This window comes from Oratosquilla oratoria, chromosome 34 (assembly GCF_046742065.1).
Source record: "Oratosquilla oratoria isolate Oo_2021 chromosome 34, ASM4674206v1, whole genome shotgun sequence".
Lineage (NCBI taxonomy): Eukaryota > Metazoa > Arthropoda > Malacostraca > Stomatopoda > Squillidae > Oratosquilla > Oratosquilla oratoria.
Window position 1 is genome coordinate 48,700,868 of NC_134810.1, and position 16,572 is coordinate 48,717,439.

The 16,572-nt window shown below is 40.8% G+C and overlaps 1 protein-coding gene across 3 annotated transcripts in view; it reads left to right on the forward strand.

The window, feature by feature from the left end:
• The first annotated feature begins 1,463 nt into the window (after window positions 1-1,463).
• LOC143018304 (PC-esterase domain-containing protein 1A-like) overlaps window positions 1,464-16,572 on the forward strand; it is a 30,650-nt gene continuing 15,541 nt past the window's right edge. For 2 of the 3 annotated variants that reach the window (XM_076173662.1, XM_076173664.1), the window contains exons 1-6: window positions 1,783-1,860; window positions 5,709-5,803; window positions 7,750-7,838; window positions 11,254-11,346; window positions 11,456-11,598; window positions 13,667-13,820. In XM_076173662.1, coding sequence (XP_076029777.1) covers window positions 5,731-5,803; window positions 7,750-7,838; window positions 11,254-11,346; window positions 11,456-11,598; window positions 13,667-13,820 — 552 coding nt within the window. In that variant the 5' untranslated portion in view covers window positions 1,783-1,860; window positions 5,709-5,730. Of the gene's footprint in view, window positions 1,546-1,782; window positions 1,861-5,708; window positions 5,804-7,749; window positions 7,839-11,253; window positions 11,347-11,455; window positions 11,599-13,666; window positions 13,821-16,572 lie in introns of those variants that run through there. The other variant, XM_076173663.1, reaches the window with a different exon arrangement.

Consider the following 16,572-nt stretch of genomic DNA (forward strand, 5'->3'; position numbering starts at 1 on the left):
TATATATATATATATATATATATATATATATATATATATATATATATATATATATGATAATGATAATATATAAAAATACAAAGAGCTGGACCCAAAGCTTGGCTGGTAACACACGAGGAGACTAAAAATAATAATAATAAAAAAAATAAAAGATAAAATAAAACAAAGGACTACCAACACTGACGGAACGAGAAGAGAGGTGATGTGGTAGTGATATATGTAGCAGAAAAGGAGATAGAAAATGGACAGAGATAATCTGTTAGTATAGGATGAAAGAACAAGAGGTCATAGCAATAAATTAAAGAAGACAGAGTATCTAAAGATGAGAAGCGTAGCTTTTCACATATTGTAGATGCGTCAAGTTGAAGAACACGCTAGATGAAATGATCAAGGCCAACGCCATATATTCTTCTAAGGCAAAGGTTAATGTGTGAAGTGCAGGCACAGGATGAGCATAGCTGCAGTCCCGATATACTACAGTTAGGTAAATACGCATACACGCTCACATAGCAATGTCCAATACATTATATATGTTCTATTCTCATTTAACATCTAAGTACAAAGCGACCGTGCCACTTTTCCTCCGACTCAGCGGGTTCGATTCAAGGAAGCATAATGCTGTGCTCTGCTACGTATGGACCGCGTACGATATTTATGTGAAGGAATTCCAATATTGATTATTACTTGATATATTCGTGTGACAACTATTATAGGGATATTAGCATACGACACTTACCATGATATTTGTCTATATTTTCCTTTATATTCATAACAAAACCCACTCCTCCTGCGCGGGCAAGGAGAACATTATATGCACGCGTGTTAGTTGGCTGGGGGGCATTAAAGAGATGAAATGAGCAAGGTAGATATTTCGCCATCTCTCCTTAAAGGTTTACATTTTTAATGAGTTGTGAGATGTGTTGAAGAACATGAGATGTAACCATGGTAACCACATGTCTATTTGCACCTCTTACGTCAGCCTTCTGATGCGAAGTAGAAATCATCTATTCAGAGAAATCAGGCATTCTTTATGGCTGGTAAGGAATTGTGAAATCTATATCTTGCCATATTAGTGAAATTAGAATGCACGAGCTCAACAATAATTGTTAACGGTACATTAATATAGATGTAAAGCGCATCACGTTGAAATGCAAAGAAAGACTCAAAGTAACGGTTTGGTATAATAAGACAAAATCATTCTACTTATTGTACATTGGCATCCATGATGTTTTAGTGGGGGAACTGTCATACCTCGAAACAATGCGATTAAAATTAGCATACGTATGTTCGTAGCTTATGTTGCCAAATATATATAATTTGTATCCTCCTGCCATATATAAGAAGAAATAACAGGACTGCATTCACGCATTGAATTCAACGAAGACAAGTAATATACAAAAGGAGATAGTATGTTTGATAATTTCAGCTCCAAGGACGCGGTGCTCGCTTGAGTGTGTTTAATCAATAGTTGTTGGCTCCTTCCCAAGGTATATAAGATTTACCCTATTCACGATCGATGGAAATTTATAGATGGGCATGACGTAGGTAACTGTATACACAAACCAGTCTAAAAATCTACCTAACCACATTGTTGTACAATGAGTCATAGCACACGGCTGCCGTATAATTTTATTTATGATTAAGAAGTGATGTAATCATAATTTCATACTATTCACCATTTACATAATTTTCAATTAAATTTTAATTGGATATAAACTTCGGACAACTTTAGCAAAACAAGTGTGTAGAAATAAATAACCAAAGAGTTTTAACCTCGTGTTCCTCAAACCTTCACCGATAAGTTCGTGGACCTTGTTTCTTGCATTAACTTGTTACCAGTTTTGAAAGTACAAACATAAGGTACAGGTGTTGGTAAATCAAAAACTTGTTGATTATTGATTTGTCATGAAATTCTGTGTTATACTAAAGAAAACTAGTAGTTCAAGGACATGCATAGTACATTAATATTTTAGATATTTTATTTTTATCTTATGAAACAAAATAAAACATTCATAGCCACTGTGTAAGTCCACAGTTTTAAACAAAGTAAGTGAACCATGTATTTAAAAGCAGGACCTTAGTCATTTTGTTATGTAGATAGTAGTGTAGCACTAAGTTATATTGGTATGCTTGAGCTAATACAACGGAAAATATTCCAGGAAGCAATACAAAAAATAACAAAGGAGGCAAACATTGTTTGTTACTTGTAACTGTTACAAAACCTTCAAACCCCTTCCACAGCCACAGGTGATTTCAGTCTATCTCATATTTACTGGCCATCCAGAGAAATATATAGGTGGTTCTGGAAAAAGGAGACAAGCAAGTTGATAGACATATGTAAACATCCTATGATCCTGAGTAAAGCAGTTGAAGAACTTAAAAGGAGAAAAGTATCACAGACTAAGGACTTGGTAATTAGCAATATCTTCAGTCTTGTACATTTTCACAAAGCCATTCCGTGGATGTCAGACCATATGCTCCTCAAAGTCTAGGCCACAAACTACATAACATCAGAAATTGAGGCATAATCCTCTGAAGAAACACATGACTCAGGGACCTTAACATCTGCAGAGAGGATTGGGATAAGATAAGGCATATTTGAAGAGACTAGACTCGGAGACCTTGTTTCAAGACAAAGGAACCAATGAAATGCTCTAAATACTATAGAGAAAATACCTGGAAATATGTCAAAAAGCATTGCCATAAAAAACAAAAATATAGAATAGAAGAAAATATTCCAAAGGATAGGAAAATTTCAATGAAAAGATAAAAAAGACAGGAAGACTCCAAGAAACCTGTTGCACACTTTCCATTATGATAGAGATCTAAAGAAGCTTGAAAGACCACTCCTACAGTCTCATAAAGACCAGAGAGCACAGGAAGAATTGAAAGTAATCTCCAACATTCAGAATGGCAAATGCTGTTATGCACATTCAAAAAAAGAAACTTTATGCAAAAGTGGAACCTCTTGTAAATGCATCTGGAAACATGGTGAATGACCTAAGAGATAATGATCCTTCAGAAGCGATGGAATTGTATGTTCAGCCAGTCAAAACTTAACAAGTTAATTGCCTTCCAAAAAACATTCTTTAGTGAGTGTCTGTAAAATTCTTGTCAACTGTTATCGATGAAAGTTACAGAGGAAGGAGTAACTGCAGTTATCAACAAAAATCTAGCCAACTCTTTGCAAGACCAGAGGGCTTCTATGCTGAACTTCTGAAGAGGAGCAAAGAAAAACTGGCTGCACCTTGGAGGCATTTATAGAACATATCTCTTGCTATAATACATGTATCTCATCCCCAGCCCTGAAGAGTAGAGTAGTCATGCCCATACACAAGGGAGGAAGCAGAGGCATAACAAAAGATAACAGATGTCACACTAATGTCTTGCTTTTGTTAGAATTATGGAAATTTTAATCATAGCCAAAATGGTTAACTTCATGGAAATGAAGGAAGCCTTCACTATGCTCACATGCAGATTCACATCGTGTACACATACCATGCACATATGTACACACACCATACACATCACATGTACACAAACCATAAACATCATACAAGAATTTAAGAACCAACTAGATGTTGCGAGATACAAAGACAGGTCACTACAAGCATAGCTCACCTTCCCATATAATAAAACTAGGTAGATACATGTACACATACCACACACATCATGTGTACACACACCACATACATCAAGTACATTCAGAATGTGTATACATAGCACATACACACACATCACACATGTACACACACCAGATACATAAGTACATTCACATACATACATACATGGGGGGTAGCCAAAAAGAAAAATGCAGAGAAACCACTCCCACCCATTCCATTTCCTATATCTTCCACTCCCCTCCACCCTCCTCCCTCCCTCTTATCTTGGCACCTCCTGGATGACGGGTCATCCCTGCATCCTGTCCACTGCACTGGGTCAGAAGCAGTGTCGCAAGACACAGCAAGGCCGCTTCATAAATTCAGCGACCCCCCCTCTCTGTCCCCTCATGCAGAAAAGGAGAAGACGGGGAGAAATCCCTTCTGGCTGCGTAATTTTTTTTTTCTCGTACATACTTCCTCACCCCCTATCCCCCACCCTTTCCACCTCATGCATCACAGCATCATCTATACACAACCCCTCTCCATTCACCCCTATCTTCTATCCTCTCCCATCCTTCCTCCACAGACATTCCTCTCTTTTGTAAAGCCCCTTTCACCCCATCCATCCATCTCATCCTAGGATGCCCCCTCATATTCACTCCTTCCACCTCTGCCTTCCACATTTCTTTTACTAATCTTTCTTCACTCATTCTTTCCATGTGTCCAAACCATCCTAATACTCTTTCATCAACCCTATCTCCCAGTTCCCTTTCCACCACTGTTCTCCTCCTCACCTCCTCATTTCTCATTCTATCTAGCCTAGTATATACACACACATCACACATGTCCACACTTTATGTACACACACACACACCAAATGCATATACTAGACACACACACATTGTGTATACATCATCCAACATGCAAATTCAAGTATAGGTGAACTTATTCTACCAAGTCTCCAGGAACCAATCGGACACCTGCAAGCGAGATGGATGGCAGACAATTCACATGTCTTTGTGTTGCCCTTTTTCAAAATCTGTGAATAGCCTCACTTCCATTTGGTGGTGTAGCCCTGAGAGGTTGAGACTATTTATGGACCAGGCCCCAGATTTCTCAATTAACAATTTCCTCCTCTTCACCTGGTAGAGCTGAGAACCAACTACTGCCCCGCACCTATTGCTATAAGCCAGTGACATACTGGTAGTTAACCTTTGGTTTTATTTTTGTAGGCTTTTTATCATTTGGAATTTGATTTACAGGAACCCTTAAATACTAATAAGATTGATTCAACAAAATTATTTGATTTATTTATCCATATATTTATTTTTATTATTATTGTTATTGGTCTTTTTTTAATTACTTATTTTTTCTTCCTATAATTTGTAAGTATCGGTAATTTGCTTTTTCGTTTAGGAATGTCTCCTGTGGGGCTACAAGGAGAAGGATGCCTAGTCCCAATCCCCGTCACTTTCTTCTCGCCTCTTACGATCCAAGTGGAAATACTTGGTGGCAGTATTCTTTTCCCCCACCACAGGGAACATGAGGGGATGTCCTAGGATGAGGTGGATGGATGGGGTGAAGGGGGCTTTGGGGAAGAGGGGAATGTCTGTTGAGGAAGGAAGGGAGAGGACAGAAGACAGGGGTGAATGGAGAATGGTTGTATATGGATGATGATGTGATGCATGAGGTGGAATGGGCAGGGGGATGGGGTGTGAGGTCGTATGTGTGAGCAAAATTTGATGCAGCCGGAAGGGATTTCTCCCCGTCTTCTCCTTTTATGCATGGGGGGACGGAGAGGGGGGGTCGCCGATTTAATGAAGTGGCCTTGCTGTGGATGTGCTGTGTCTTGCGACACTGCTTCTGACCCAGGGCAATGGACAAGGTGCAGGGATGACCCGTCATCCAGGAGGTGCTAAGATAAGAGGGAGGGTGGAGGGGTGTGGAGTGTTTTCAGGGATGGAATGGGTGGGAGTGATTTTATGCCTTTTCCTTTTTGGCTACCTCCCTTGTAAGGGGGAAAAAGCCTTGGTATATGTATATGTATGTATTGGTAATTTGTAGATGTTTTGAACTGCAGACTATATAATATGTTCTTTCTTACAGAGGAGATAGTGTGGAAGTTGGAATGGATATTTTCTTGTCACATCACGCACAGGATCTTTTGAGGGGCAAATTGATCATCTTTTTTGGGGACTCTAGTAAGTATTAAGGTAATGTGCTTTTTGGTACCAGTTTATGTCCAGTTTGATACCAGTTCTGTAGTGATAGTTTGCCTTGGTTGAACAAAATTGCCTGGTGGCAGCTTCACAAAGTATTTTATGTATTAGTTGCTTGATGGGGTGAAGGGGGCTTTGGGGAAGAGGGGAATGTCTGTTGAGGAAGGACGGGAGAGGACAGAAGACGGGTGAATGGAGAATGGTTGTATATGGATGATGTTGTGATGCATGAGGTTGAATGGGCAGGGGGATGGGGGATGAGGTAGTATGTGTGAGCAAAATTTGACGCAGCCCGAAGGGATTTCTCCCCGTCCTCTCCTTTTATGCAATGGGGGGACGGAGAGGGGGGGGGGTCGCCGATTTAATGAAGTGGCCGTGCTGTGGATGTGCTGTGTCTTGCGACACTGCTTCTGACCCAAGGCAGTGGACAAGGTGCAGGGATGACCCGTCATCCAGGAGGTGCTAAGAAAAGAGGGTGGGTGGAGGGATGTGGAGTGTATTCAGGGATGGAATGTGTGGGAATGATTTTGTGCCTTTTCCTTTTTGGCTACCTCCCTTGTAAGGGGGAAAAAGCTTTGGTATATGTATATGTATGTATGTAGTTGCTTTTTTCTCCACTATTGCAAGGAGGTGGCCAGTTCAAAACATGCCTTCATCCATCAGAAGAGAAGAACGTTAAGGGGATATTGCTGATAAAATGGAAAAGGTTAATCAAGATAGTAGTAATCTTTTCATTTAAGAGGGGATTTCCCTCGGCAGAAAGAAATTATGTGGTATCCCGTCTTGGGTAATGGCTGCATGTTATTGTGGGGTTAAAAGCTGCACAGTAGCATGCAGCTGATACTTTAGGGTTTATATAGGGTGATCCTATAGACCAGAGCCACACATCATTTCGTCTGTGATAGAGAGGAAATGTCTATTCAAAGAGAAATGATGACACTTTATTATACTTCAACTGTACCTCCATTGTGGTGTCCCCCCCAACTCTTAATACTGTCCTGTACCACTTCTCTGAATATTCATTTCCTTTTTTGCAAAACCCTGTGGTAGGAGAGAAAGAATACTGTCACCAAGGGTGGGTCGCTGATTAAATGAAACAGCCTTGCTGTGAATGTGCTGTGTCTGGCTACATTGTTTCTGACCCAGGGCAGTGGGTGAAATGCAGCAATGACCCGTCATCCAGGAGGAGCCAAGAAAAGGGGAAAAGAGGGGTGGTGAATGGGAGGTATATGGGGATGAAATGGGTGGGAGTGATTTATGCATTTGACTTTGGCCACCTCCCATGTAAGGGGGAAAAAGCCATTGGTATATGTATGTATACTCGTATAACAAGATCACTGCCAAACAGACTTGATCTGGCTCCACTCTGGTCATGCACCCAAGTAGTAGCAATGTTGTAGACCACTCATCTGGTAAGCGTTAAAGTTTTGAAGTGTGAAATGGGTTAGCTCTCGTCACCAATCCCCTTGAATTTGCTATCCAGATACATGAAAATTGGCCAATTCATCTTGATATTTTCTGTGGGTTAATGGTAGATAATCTTGAATTTTGTGAATACCCATAATATGTAACTATTAGATATACGGAAAGTAACTCAATCCAGTCATTGTCTATATTGATCTTTTCATCTTTCATTCTTGATTATATTATGTGGTAAAAAGTAAGAGGATGATATTGAAAAACTGTAATACTGATAAAGGTTGCAGAGTTCACATAACTGATTGGTTGCTATAAGGTAAATAATGTCAAGTCTGTATTGGTGCAATATATGTGAATGAAATTGTAGGGCAACTTAATTGCAAGGCTTATTAGAAAATATGGATGTCACACAGTGTAATTGTTCTAAAAGGATGCAAATTTATTCACAAAAGAATTTTTTTAACAGATTTATAAATTAATTTATATATATATTTTATTGATTTTTTCAGATATGAGGTCTTTTTATAAAGACCTCATCTATTTGATAACCAAAAATAATGTTGCTCCCCCACCCACCTTCCGAAGAAGGGCTAACGCTGTAAGTTGTGAAATTTTGGTTGTTTTCATTTTCCTCTTCATCTGGCAACTAGCTCTTTTCCATAGTCCTTGACCATTGCTATTCTCACACTGTCACATGTGGTCTTCCATTTTCTTCAGTTTCTTCACTCTCAACACCCACTCATCAGTTGCTGTTGCCTTAACACAATTGTCTTTTTCTATTCTTTTCCTTGTTACTCTTTCCAGTGCTACCATTTGTTGCCTTCCTTACCTCTTTTACTCCCTCATAAGCCTTATAGTGTAAATTTATTTTATTCATTTTTATTTTATGGAAGCTCACTGGCCAAGTAGGTTAGGGCGTTGTTACTTGTGGCAAAGGTTGAGGGGATGATGGTTCAAACCCAACAACTGGCAAAGTTGAACCAAGGGTATGGTTACTTAAATTCCACATTACAAAGTCCTCTGTAAGGAGCACCACGCAAGCATCCTGATAGGGGGGAGTTTGACATTAAAGCATGTGATTTTTATTTTGTTTATTATCATTATTATTATTTATTTATTGGGTTGGATGGATGCCATGCAGAATGTCTGAAGAAAGGAGGTACAGTTATGGTGGACTGGCTGGTACATACATACATACATATACCAAGGCTTTTTCCCCCTTTCAAGGGAGGTAGCCAAAAAGGGAAAGGCATAAAAACACTCCCACCCATTTCATCCCTAAATACACTCCACACCCCTCCCACCCTCCCTCTCATCTGAGCACCTCCTGGATGACGGGTCATCCCTGCACCTTGCCCACCGCCCTGGGTCAGAAGCAGTGTCGCAAGACACAGCACATCCACAGCAAGGCCGCTTCATTTAATCGGCGACCCCCCCTCTCCGTCCCCCCTGGCTGGTGAGGTTATTTAATGTTTGTTTAAGAAAGGGTAGAGTGCCGGAGGACTGGAGGAGTGCCTGTATAGTTCTGCTTTTCAAAGGAAAGGGGGACAAGTGTGAGTGTAGTAGTTACAGAGGGATCAGCTTGTTGCTTTTAGTTGGGAAGGCTTATGGGAGGGTCTTGATTGAGAGGATTAGGAGAGGAACAGAGGGAGTAATTGGTGAGGAACAGTGTGGTTTTAAGACAGGTAGGGGATGTGTAGATCAGATCTTTGTGGTAAGGCAGATATGTGAGAAAGCTATAGGAAAAGGTAAGGATGTTTTTTGGGCTTTTATGGATCTGGAAAAGGCTTATGACAGGGTAGACAGGAAGGCACTGTGGGAGGTACTGCAGATATATGGGATAGGAGAAAGGTGTTAAGAGCAGTCAAGAGTTTTTATGAGAGTAGTAGAGCTTGCGTTAGGATTAGAAATGGAGAGAGTGAATGGTTTGAGGTAAAGGTGGGACTTCGTCAGGGATGTGTTATGTCGCCCTGGCTGTTCAATCTTTACATGGATGTGGTGGTGCGAGAGGTGAATGCAAGGGTAGTGGGTCAGGGGTTGGAGATGATTAAAGAAAATGGAGAAAAGTGGGAGGGATTGAGGAAGTTAGTGACAGAGTTTGAGAAGGTGTGTGAAAGAAGGAAGCTGAAGATAAATGTGGGCAAAAGTAAGGTGATGAGATGTACAAGGGGAGAGAGTGACAGTAGGCTGGAAGTGAGCATTAACCCCTTCCATACGGTGCCGCACACGTAGGCGTCATGGACTTAGATCTCGGTGGCAGCAGCCAATGCCAGCCGTACGACGTGTCGTAATAATAATCGCATCATAAAATATAGTCACCGCTTATATCGATCGTTCTCTCTTCACCCGTGAATTTTGATAACCATAGAAAATGCGATTACAAAAGAATTAGAAAGAATGTCATTATGGAGGGGCGACTACAATAAATATAATCAAGACGCCGATATGGCAGCCTCGCGAATACACTCGCTCCCCATGACGCCTACGTGTGCGGCCCCGTATGGAAGGGGTTAAGGGTGAGAAACTGGAGGAAGTGGATAGTTTTAGATACTTGGGTGCAAATGTGACAGGAAAGGGAGGAGTTGGGGTGGAGGTAGAATGTTGATTGAGAGAAATGAGTAAATGCCTTGTTGGATTAAAAAGTGTAATGAGAAATAGACATCTGGGAATGGATGCTAAGAGGAGGTTATATGAAGGAGTGCCAACAGCAATGTACGGGGCAGAAGCATGGAACATGAGAGAGGAAGAGAGAAAGAGTTTGAATGTGTTTGAGATGAAATATCTGAGAAGTATGATGGGGGTTACTAGGCTAGATAGAGTGAGAAATGAGGAGGTGAGGAGGAGAACAGGGGTGGAAAAGGAGCTGGGAGATAGGGTTGATGAAAGAGTATTAGGATGGTTTGGACACATGGAAAGAATGAGTGAAGAAAGATTAGTAAAAGAAGTGTGGAAGGAGTGAATATGAGGGGGTGTCCTAGGATGAGATGGATGGATGGGGTGAAAGGGGCTTTACAAAAGAGGAATGTCTGTGGAGGAAGGATGGGAGAGGACAGAAGATAGGGGTGAATGGAGAAGGGTTGTGTACAGATGAGGCTGTGATGCATGAGGGGGAGTGGGTGGGGGATGGGGGGTGAGGAAGTATGTATGAGAAAAATGTTTTGACGCAGCCCGAAGGGATTTCTCCCCATCTTCTCCTTTTCTGCATGAGGGGACAGAGAGGGGGGGTTGCTGAGTTTGTGAAGCGGCCTTGCTGTGGATGTGCTGTGTCTTGCAACACTGCTTCTGACCCAGGGCAGTGGACAGGATGCAGGGATGACCTGTCATCCAGGAGGTGCCAAGATGGGAAGGTGGGTGGAGGGGAGTGGAATATATGGGAAGGGAAATGGGTGGGAGTGATTTCTAAGCCTTTTTCTTTTTGGCTACCCCCTGTGTAAGGGGGAAAAAGCCTTTGGTATATGTATGTATTTATTTTATTTATTTATTTATTTTTTATTATTATTATTTTTTTTTTTTACAAGTTTATATCATTATTTGATTTTTTGACATTTGTTTATTTATTATTGATATATTTATTTAATTATTATTGTGCTGTGTCTTGCTGCATTCCCTCTGACCCAGGGCAGTGGGCAGAATACAAGGATGACCTTTCATCCACAAAGAGCTAAGATGAGAGGGAGGAAAGGGTGGTGGAATGGGTGGGAGTAATTGCTTGCCTTTTGACTTGGCTACCTCCCTTATAAGGAGCAAAAAACCATTGTTGTATATAGATAAATTTATTTATTTATTTGTTTATTATTATTTATTGATTTATTTTCATATTTCTTTCCTTGGTACAAACAGGTTCTTCATTCCCATCACCACTACTTCCCTTTCCCCCCACAGTCCCTTTGTTACACTGCTTTACTTCCACCACTTTACTCAGATTCATTAATCAGACATAAATAATTCCAGAATTAGGGTTCTTTGTTATGAAGACTGCTAGTTTATCATTCAAATGGAAAAAATAATTTCAGGGTCGATATGTCTCATTTCATGGAGACAAAGTGATTGATTTATCAAAGAATAGTACAAATGGAAGAGATTATTATGAAGTTCGAGAATATAAGGTATGTGTGCTTTTTTTTTCATAGTTTTATCTTTATGAATTACATTAACTTTTCAATTATTTATTTATTTTTATATATAATTGTTTTCTTTTAAAATGACATCTTCCAGGAAAATGATATTCACATTCGCTTCAATTTCATCACAAGAGTTTATTATGAGAGGGTAATTGAAGAATTGAAGAAGATTGAAACTGGAGAAATCCCAGCCCCCGACATTGTTGTTATAAATTCTTGCCTGTGGGATCTTACAAGGTGAGTTCTGAAGTTTGCATAGTTTGTTGTTTCTTGTATAAAAAGGACTATCAGAGGTTCATCTGTCACATCAGGGTAAACAAGGAAGACTTGGACTGTAAAAGAAGATGGGAAAACCTTTCAATGTGGAGAGGGTTTCCCACGCTATGATTTTTGCCTCGAGTTTCACTGACCGGAACCCACACCCCCACAATAGCTGCCAACAGTCCTTGAGCCCTCCTGTAGATTTCTCTTGGAAGGAACTTTGAACTAATGTCTGTGTTGGATTATTGGGAGACATTTGCTGTCTTTGGCAGAAAGTAGTAGTTGGACTAGGGAGCAATTGCAGGTTGTCAGATCTTATGAGAAAAGGCAGAGGAAGTAAAGTTGACAGAGATCTTGGGCCTGATCTGGAGGCAGAGTACCAGCCCCCTCCCCCCCTCAGCATTGTGTACCACCTGATAGGGGAAAGTTAGTGATGGAGGTTGGGAAGGTATGCAAAAGAAGGAAGTTGAAGATGTGTGGGTAAAAATAAGATGGTGAAATATACAAGGGGAGAGGATGGTAGCAGTTTGGAAGTGAGTATTAAGGGAAAGATACTGGAAAGAGAATGTGGCAGGAATGGGAGGAATGGAGGTGGAATGTAGACTGAGAGAATCAAGTAAATGTCTTGGTGGATTAAAAAGTGTAAGGAGAAATTGATATTTGGGAATGGATGCTAAGAAGATAATGCATGAAGGAGTGATTGTGCAGACAGCACTGTATGGGGCAGAGACATGGAACAAAAAAGAGGAAGAGAGAGAGATGGAATTTCTGAGATGTGATAAGGATTACTAGGCTGGATAGAATGAGAAACAAAGTGAGGAGGAGAGCAGGGACAGAAAAGGAGTTGGGAGATAGAGTTGATGAAAAGATATTGGGATGGTTTGGACATGTGGAAAGAATGAGTGAAGAAATATTAGTAAAAGAAGTGCGGAAGGCAGAGGTGGAGGGTGTAAACATGAGGGGGCGACCAAGGATGATATGAATGGATGGGGTAAAAGGGGCATTGGAAAAGGGGGATGTCTGTAGAGGAAGGACGAGAGAAGACAAAAGATAGGGGGTGAATGGAGAATGGTTGATTATGGATGATGCTGTGATGCATAGAAGGGAGTGGGTGGGAGATGGGGGGTGAGGGAGTATATGTGAATGATATTTTGACACAACCCAAATGTGTTTCTCCCCATCTTCTCTTTTTCTGCATGAGGGGGACAGAGAGAGGAGGGGTCACCGATTAGTGGAAGCAGCCATGCTGTGTCTTGCTGCATTGCTTCTGACCCAGGGCAGTGGGTGAGATGCAGGGATGACCTGCCATCCAGGAGCAGCCAAGAAAAGATTGAGGGAGGGGTGGTGAATGGGAGTGGAGTATGTGGGGATGAAATGGGTGCGAGTGGATTTATGCCTTTGGCTTTGGCTACCTCCCTTGTAAGGAGGAAGAGGCCCTTGGTATATGTATGCATGTATGTATGTCAGATAGCTGCGTGCTTTGAGTTAGCAACTTCCCCAATAAGGAGGTCTTTTGATATATGTATGTATTTATTCATGAAGGAATGAGGAGGGAGGGTCACAGTGCAGATGAAACTGTTAAGGTAAACCAGCTTTGTCTGTTGGGCCCTCCTATGTAGGTTCTGTCTTGCTGCATTGTTTCTGACCCAGGCACTGGTTAGGGGGCATGGGATGGCTACAAGAAACTAAATTTTTTGTAAGACAGAAACAAATGGGTGGAGGGTGGGTGCATGCCTTGGCAGGCCACATCCCTTACAAGGGGGAAACAACCTTTTAGTTTATAGATAGTACACAGTTTGTCCTTTTGCAATGATGACATTTTCTTTGTGCACTGGTTTAGCAGAGTAGAAGCAGCAGTTACTTGTTTATCACTACAAAAATGCATAATTATGTAAGTGATTATGTGAAAGCAAATATCTGCTGTCTTGAGTTTTTGCCACCTACATCTGTTTTTGGCCTGGAGTTCATGACAATGATTACTGAATACTCTACCAGAAATGATAAAGAGGAACATGTTTGTATGAGAAATTATTTGTATTGGCAGATGGGGTGCTTTGCGGGAGTCCAAGTACAAGGAAGAAATGGCGGAGTTGTTCAGCCACTTGAAGAGGCTCCTGCCAGAGGACACACTCATCATCTGGACCACAACCCTCCCAGTGGCCTCATCCAAAGTCAAGGGTGGCGTTTTCATCAAACAGGTACATTATGTACAGGATGAAATATCCTGGGATTTGTTGGCAAGGTAAACAAGGTGGACATTGGTGAGGATCATCTCCCTGCTGCCTGTCTTTAGAGCCCATCAGTAGCCACAACTCCACATGGAGGTGTGGCCTCTTTGTATCCTGTCAAGGTTCTGGTTCATGGGTTCCTCTTTGATTTGATGTATACACAGAGACCTGTAATAGGTAGGTGCAGGTGGTAGTCCTTCAAGATAGACATCAGAGAGAATCATCTCCCCATCACTTTTGTTACATTCATCAATACCTCTATAATCATTAAAACAGAAGCAGTAGAAAGAGTGTCTTGAATGTAAGTACTTTGGTGTAGTCATAGATGAGAGGCTTAATGGCACAGCTAACAAACAAAAAGTTTACAGTAAACGATTGCAGTGACTTCACTATCTCTGTATCCTAAGGCCCATCAGTGTAAAGAATGAAGTTATCTCATTGCTCTACAAATCACTGATAGACTCTTTCATATGTTTTTCACTGATTATGTGGTATAACACTAGAAATATAGATAAGGCAAAGTTAACTTCTTCAATATAAGTCAAATATTCATAAGCACTTTAGCTGCCTGACATATGATGATGCATCACAATATACGCATTTTAAAATGTAAAGTTACAGCTGTTCCACTCATTCTCTTTCATCCAGAATGTTTGTAACCACTGAGAAAGTGATCAAGCCTCTTCACAGAGTAAGAAGGTCACTCAGCTACAACTACAAAATAAATATAATCAGGAAGCTGATGCTGGCATCCTCGTATGCTCACTCGTGCCTCATGACACCTACGTCGGCATCATTGTACTCAAGGGGTTAATGGAGATTGTTAAACAGCACATAAACTAGGTGCCAGCATAATGACCATGAATCGTATTAAAAAAAACTCGCCATGGCACAGGTGCATGAGACTGGGAAGGATGCTGGTCACCCACATAAGAATGGAGTAGACTGCAAGAGACCAAAAGGCCTACACTTGGGAGTTCCATGGACGAAGAGTGAGGGGAAGGGAGGAAGTAAGAAAAAGGAGGAGGAGGAAAAGGAGAAAGGGGAAAAAGAGGAGGGTGTGGAGGAGGAGGAGGAAGAGTAAATTGAAGCAATAGAGAAAGAGAGGATTGATGAAACAGAGGAAGTGGATAAGGAGAAGGGAGGAGGAAAGGGAAAGGAAGGAATGGGAAGTGGAAAGGGAGTAAGAAAGGCAAAGGAAAAAGAGGAGGAAGGGGAGGAGAAACAAGAGATAGGAGAGTAGGAGGAGGTGAAAAATGAATAAGATTAGGATGAAGAGAAAGAGAAGTTGAAAGACCAAGATGAAAGGGAGGGTGCCAAGAGGAAGAGGAGAAGAAGAAGGAAGAAAATGAAGAGGGAAAGGAGAGTGGAAATGAAGGAGGGGGAAAAGGAAGAGGAAGAATAGGAGAAAGAGGAATAGAGACATGGGGGGGAAGGGGAAAGAGAACATTAGAATAAAGGAGACTGCAAGAGACCATAAGGCCTACACTAGGCAGTTCCATGTCCATTAGTGCCTATCATCCCCATCCATAAAGTTGTCTAACCTTTTCTTAAAACAACCAGTATTTTCAGCACTCGCTACTACATGGTTGCTAATTCTATTCCATTCATTGACCACTCTATTAGTAAAGCAATTCTTAGCTATTTCCTTCTTAAATCTAAATTTGTCATATGTAAATCCATTACTGCAGGTCCTGCCCTATTGTCTTAATATGATGACCTTGTCTGCAACCCCCTTGTTAAAACCCTTGATCTATCTGAACACCTCTATTAGTTCACCCCACACTGTGTCTTTGCAGAGTGTAAATTAAGGTGCCTAAGTCTGTCCTCATAAGGTAAATTTCTGAGCCCATGTATCATTTTGGTCTTTCTCCCCTGTAATGATTCTAGTGAATTGATATCCATTCTATAGAACAGAGAATATAAATTCCTGAGATCAGAGAAAAGGTTATCACTCTCTCTGATGTGTGCATTAACATTCAAAAAGTCATTTGTACCAAGCAGTATTAAACTGTTTAACCCCATCCATACAATGATGCCTACATAGGCATCATGAGGTGTGAGTGGGTATATGAGGGTGTTGGCATTGGCTTCTTGATTATATGTATTTTGTAGTTGTAGCTGAGTGACTCCATTTTCTGTGAACTGGCTTGATCATATTTTCTGTGGTATATTCAAAGAGAATGAGTAATACAGCTGTAACTTTATATAACACAAGTATTGTGATGCATCGTCAAATCATTGTATATCAGGCAGCTGATGCTCCCTGCAAGAATTTGACTCCTATTGAAGAGGTTAACTATATGTCCCTATGTGGGGATGAAATGGGGGGAAGTGGAATTATGCCTTTTGACTTTGGCTACCTCCCTTGTATATTGTATGTATGTATCTGTGTCCCTATAATTATAATAGTAGGCTGCACTCATGTGTTGTTCTATTTTGTTTTATTGTGTTTTATCATGGATTTTTATATATTGCATTTGGTGTGTATTTTGTGCATTTTAGTCATTATTTTCTTGAGCTGTGCACCAAAAAGAATTAAATTTTTGTCAATGTGATGGAAATGACATAAAATATTATCTAATCTATCATTTGGAAGTGCAGCACCAAAGAGCTGACAGAATCAAGACTGTGCCCAACATTTCTGTTAATTCCATCAGAATTCCCTTGACTTTTTAACTTGGAGAGCTCATAACTGGTGACCTTTACCTTCCTACTACTT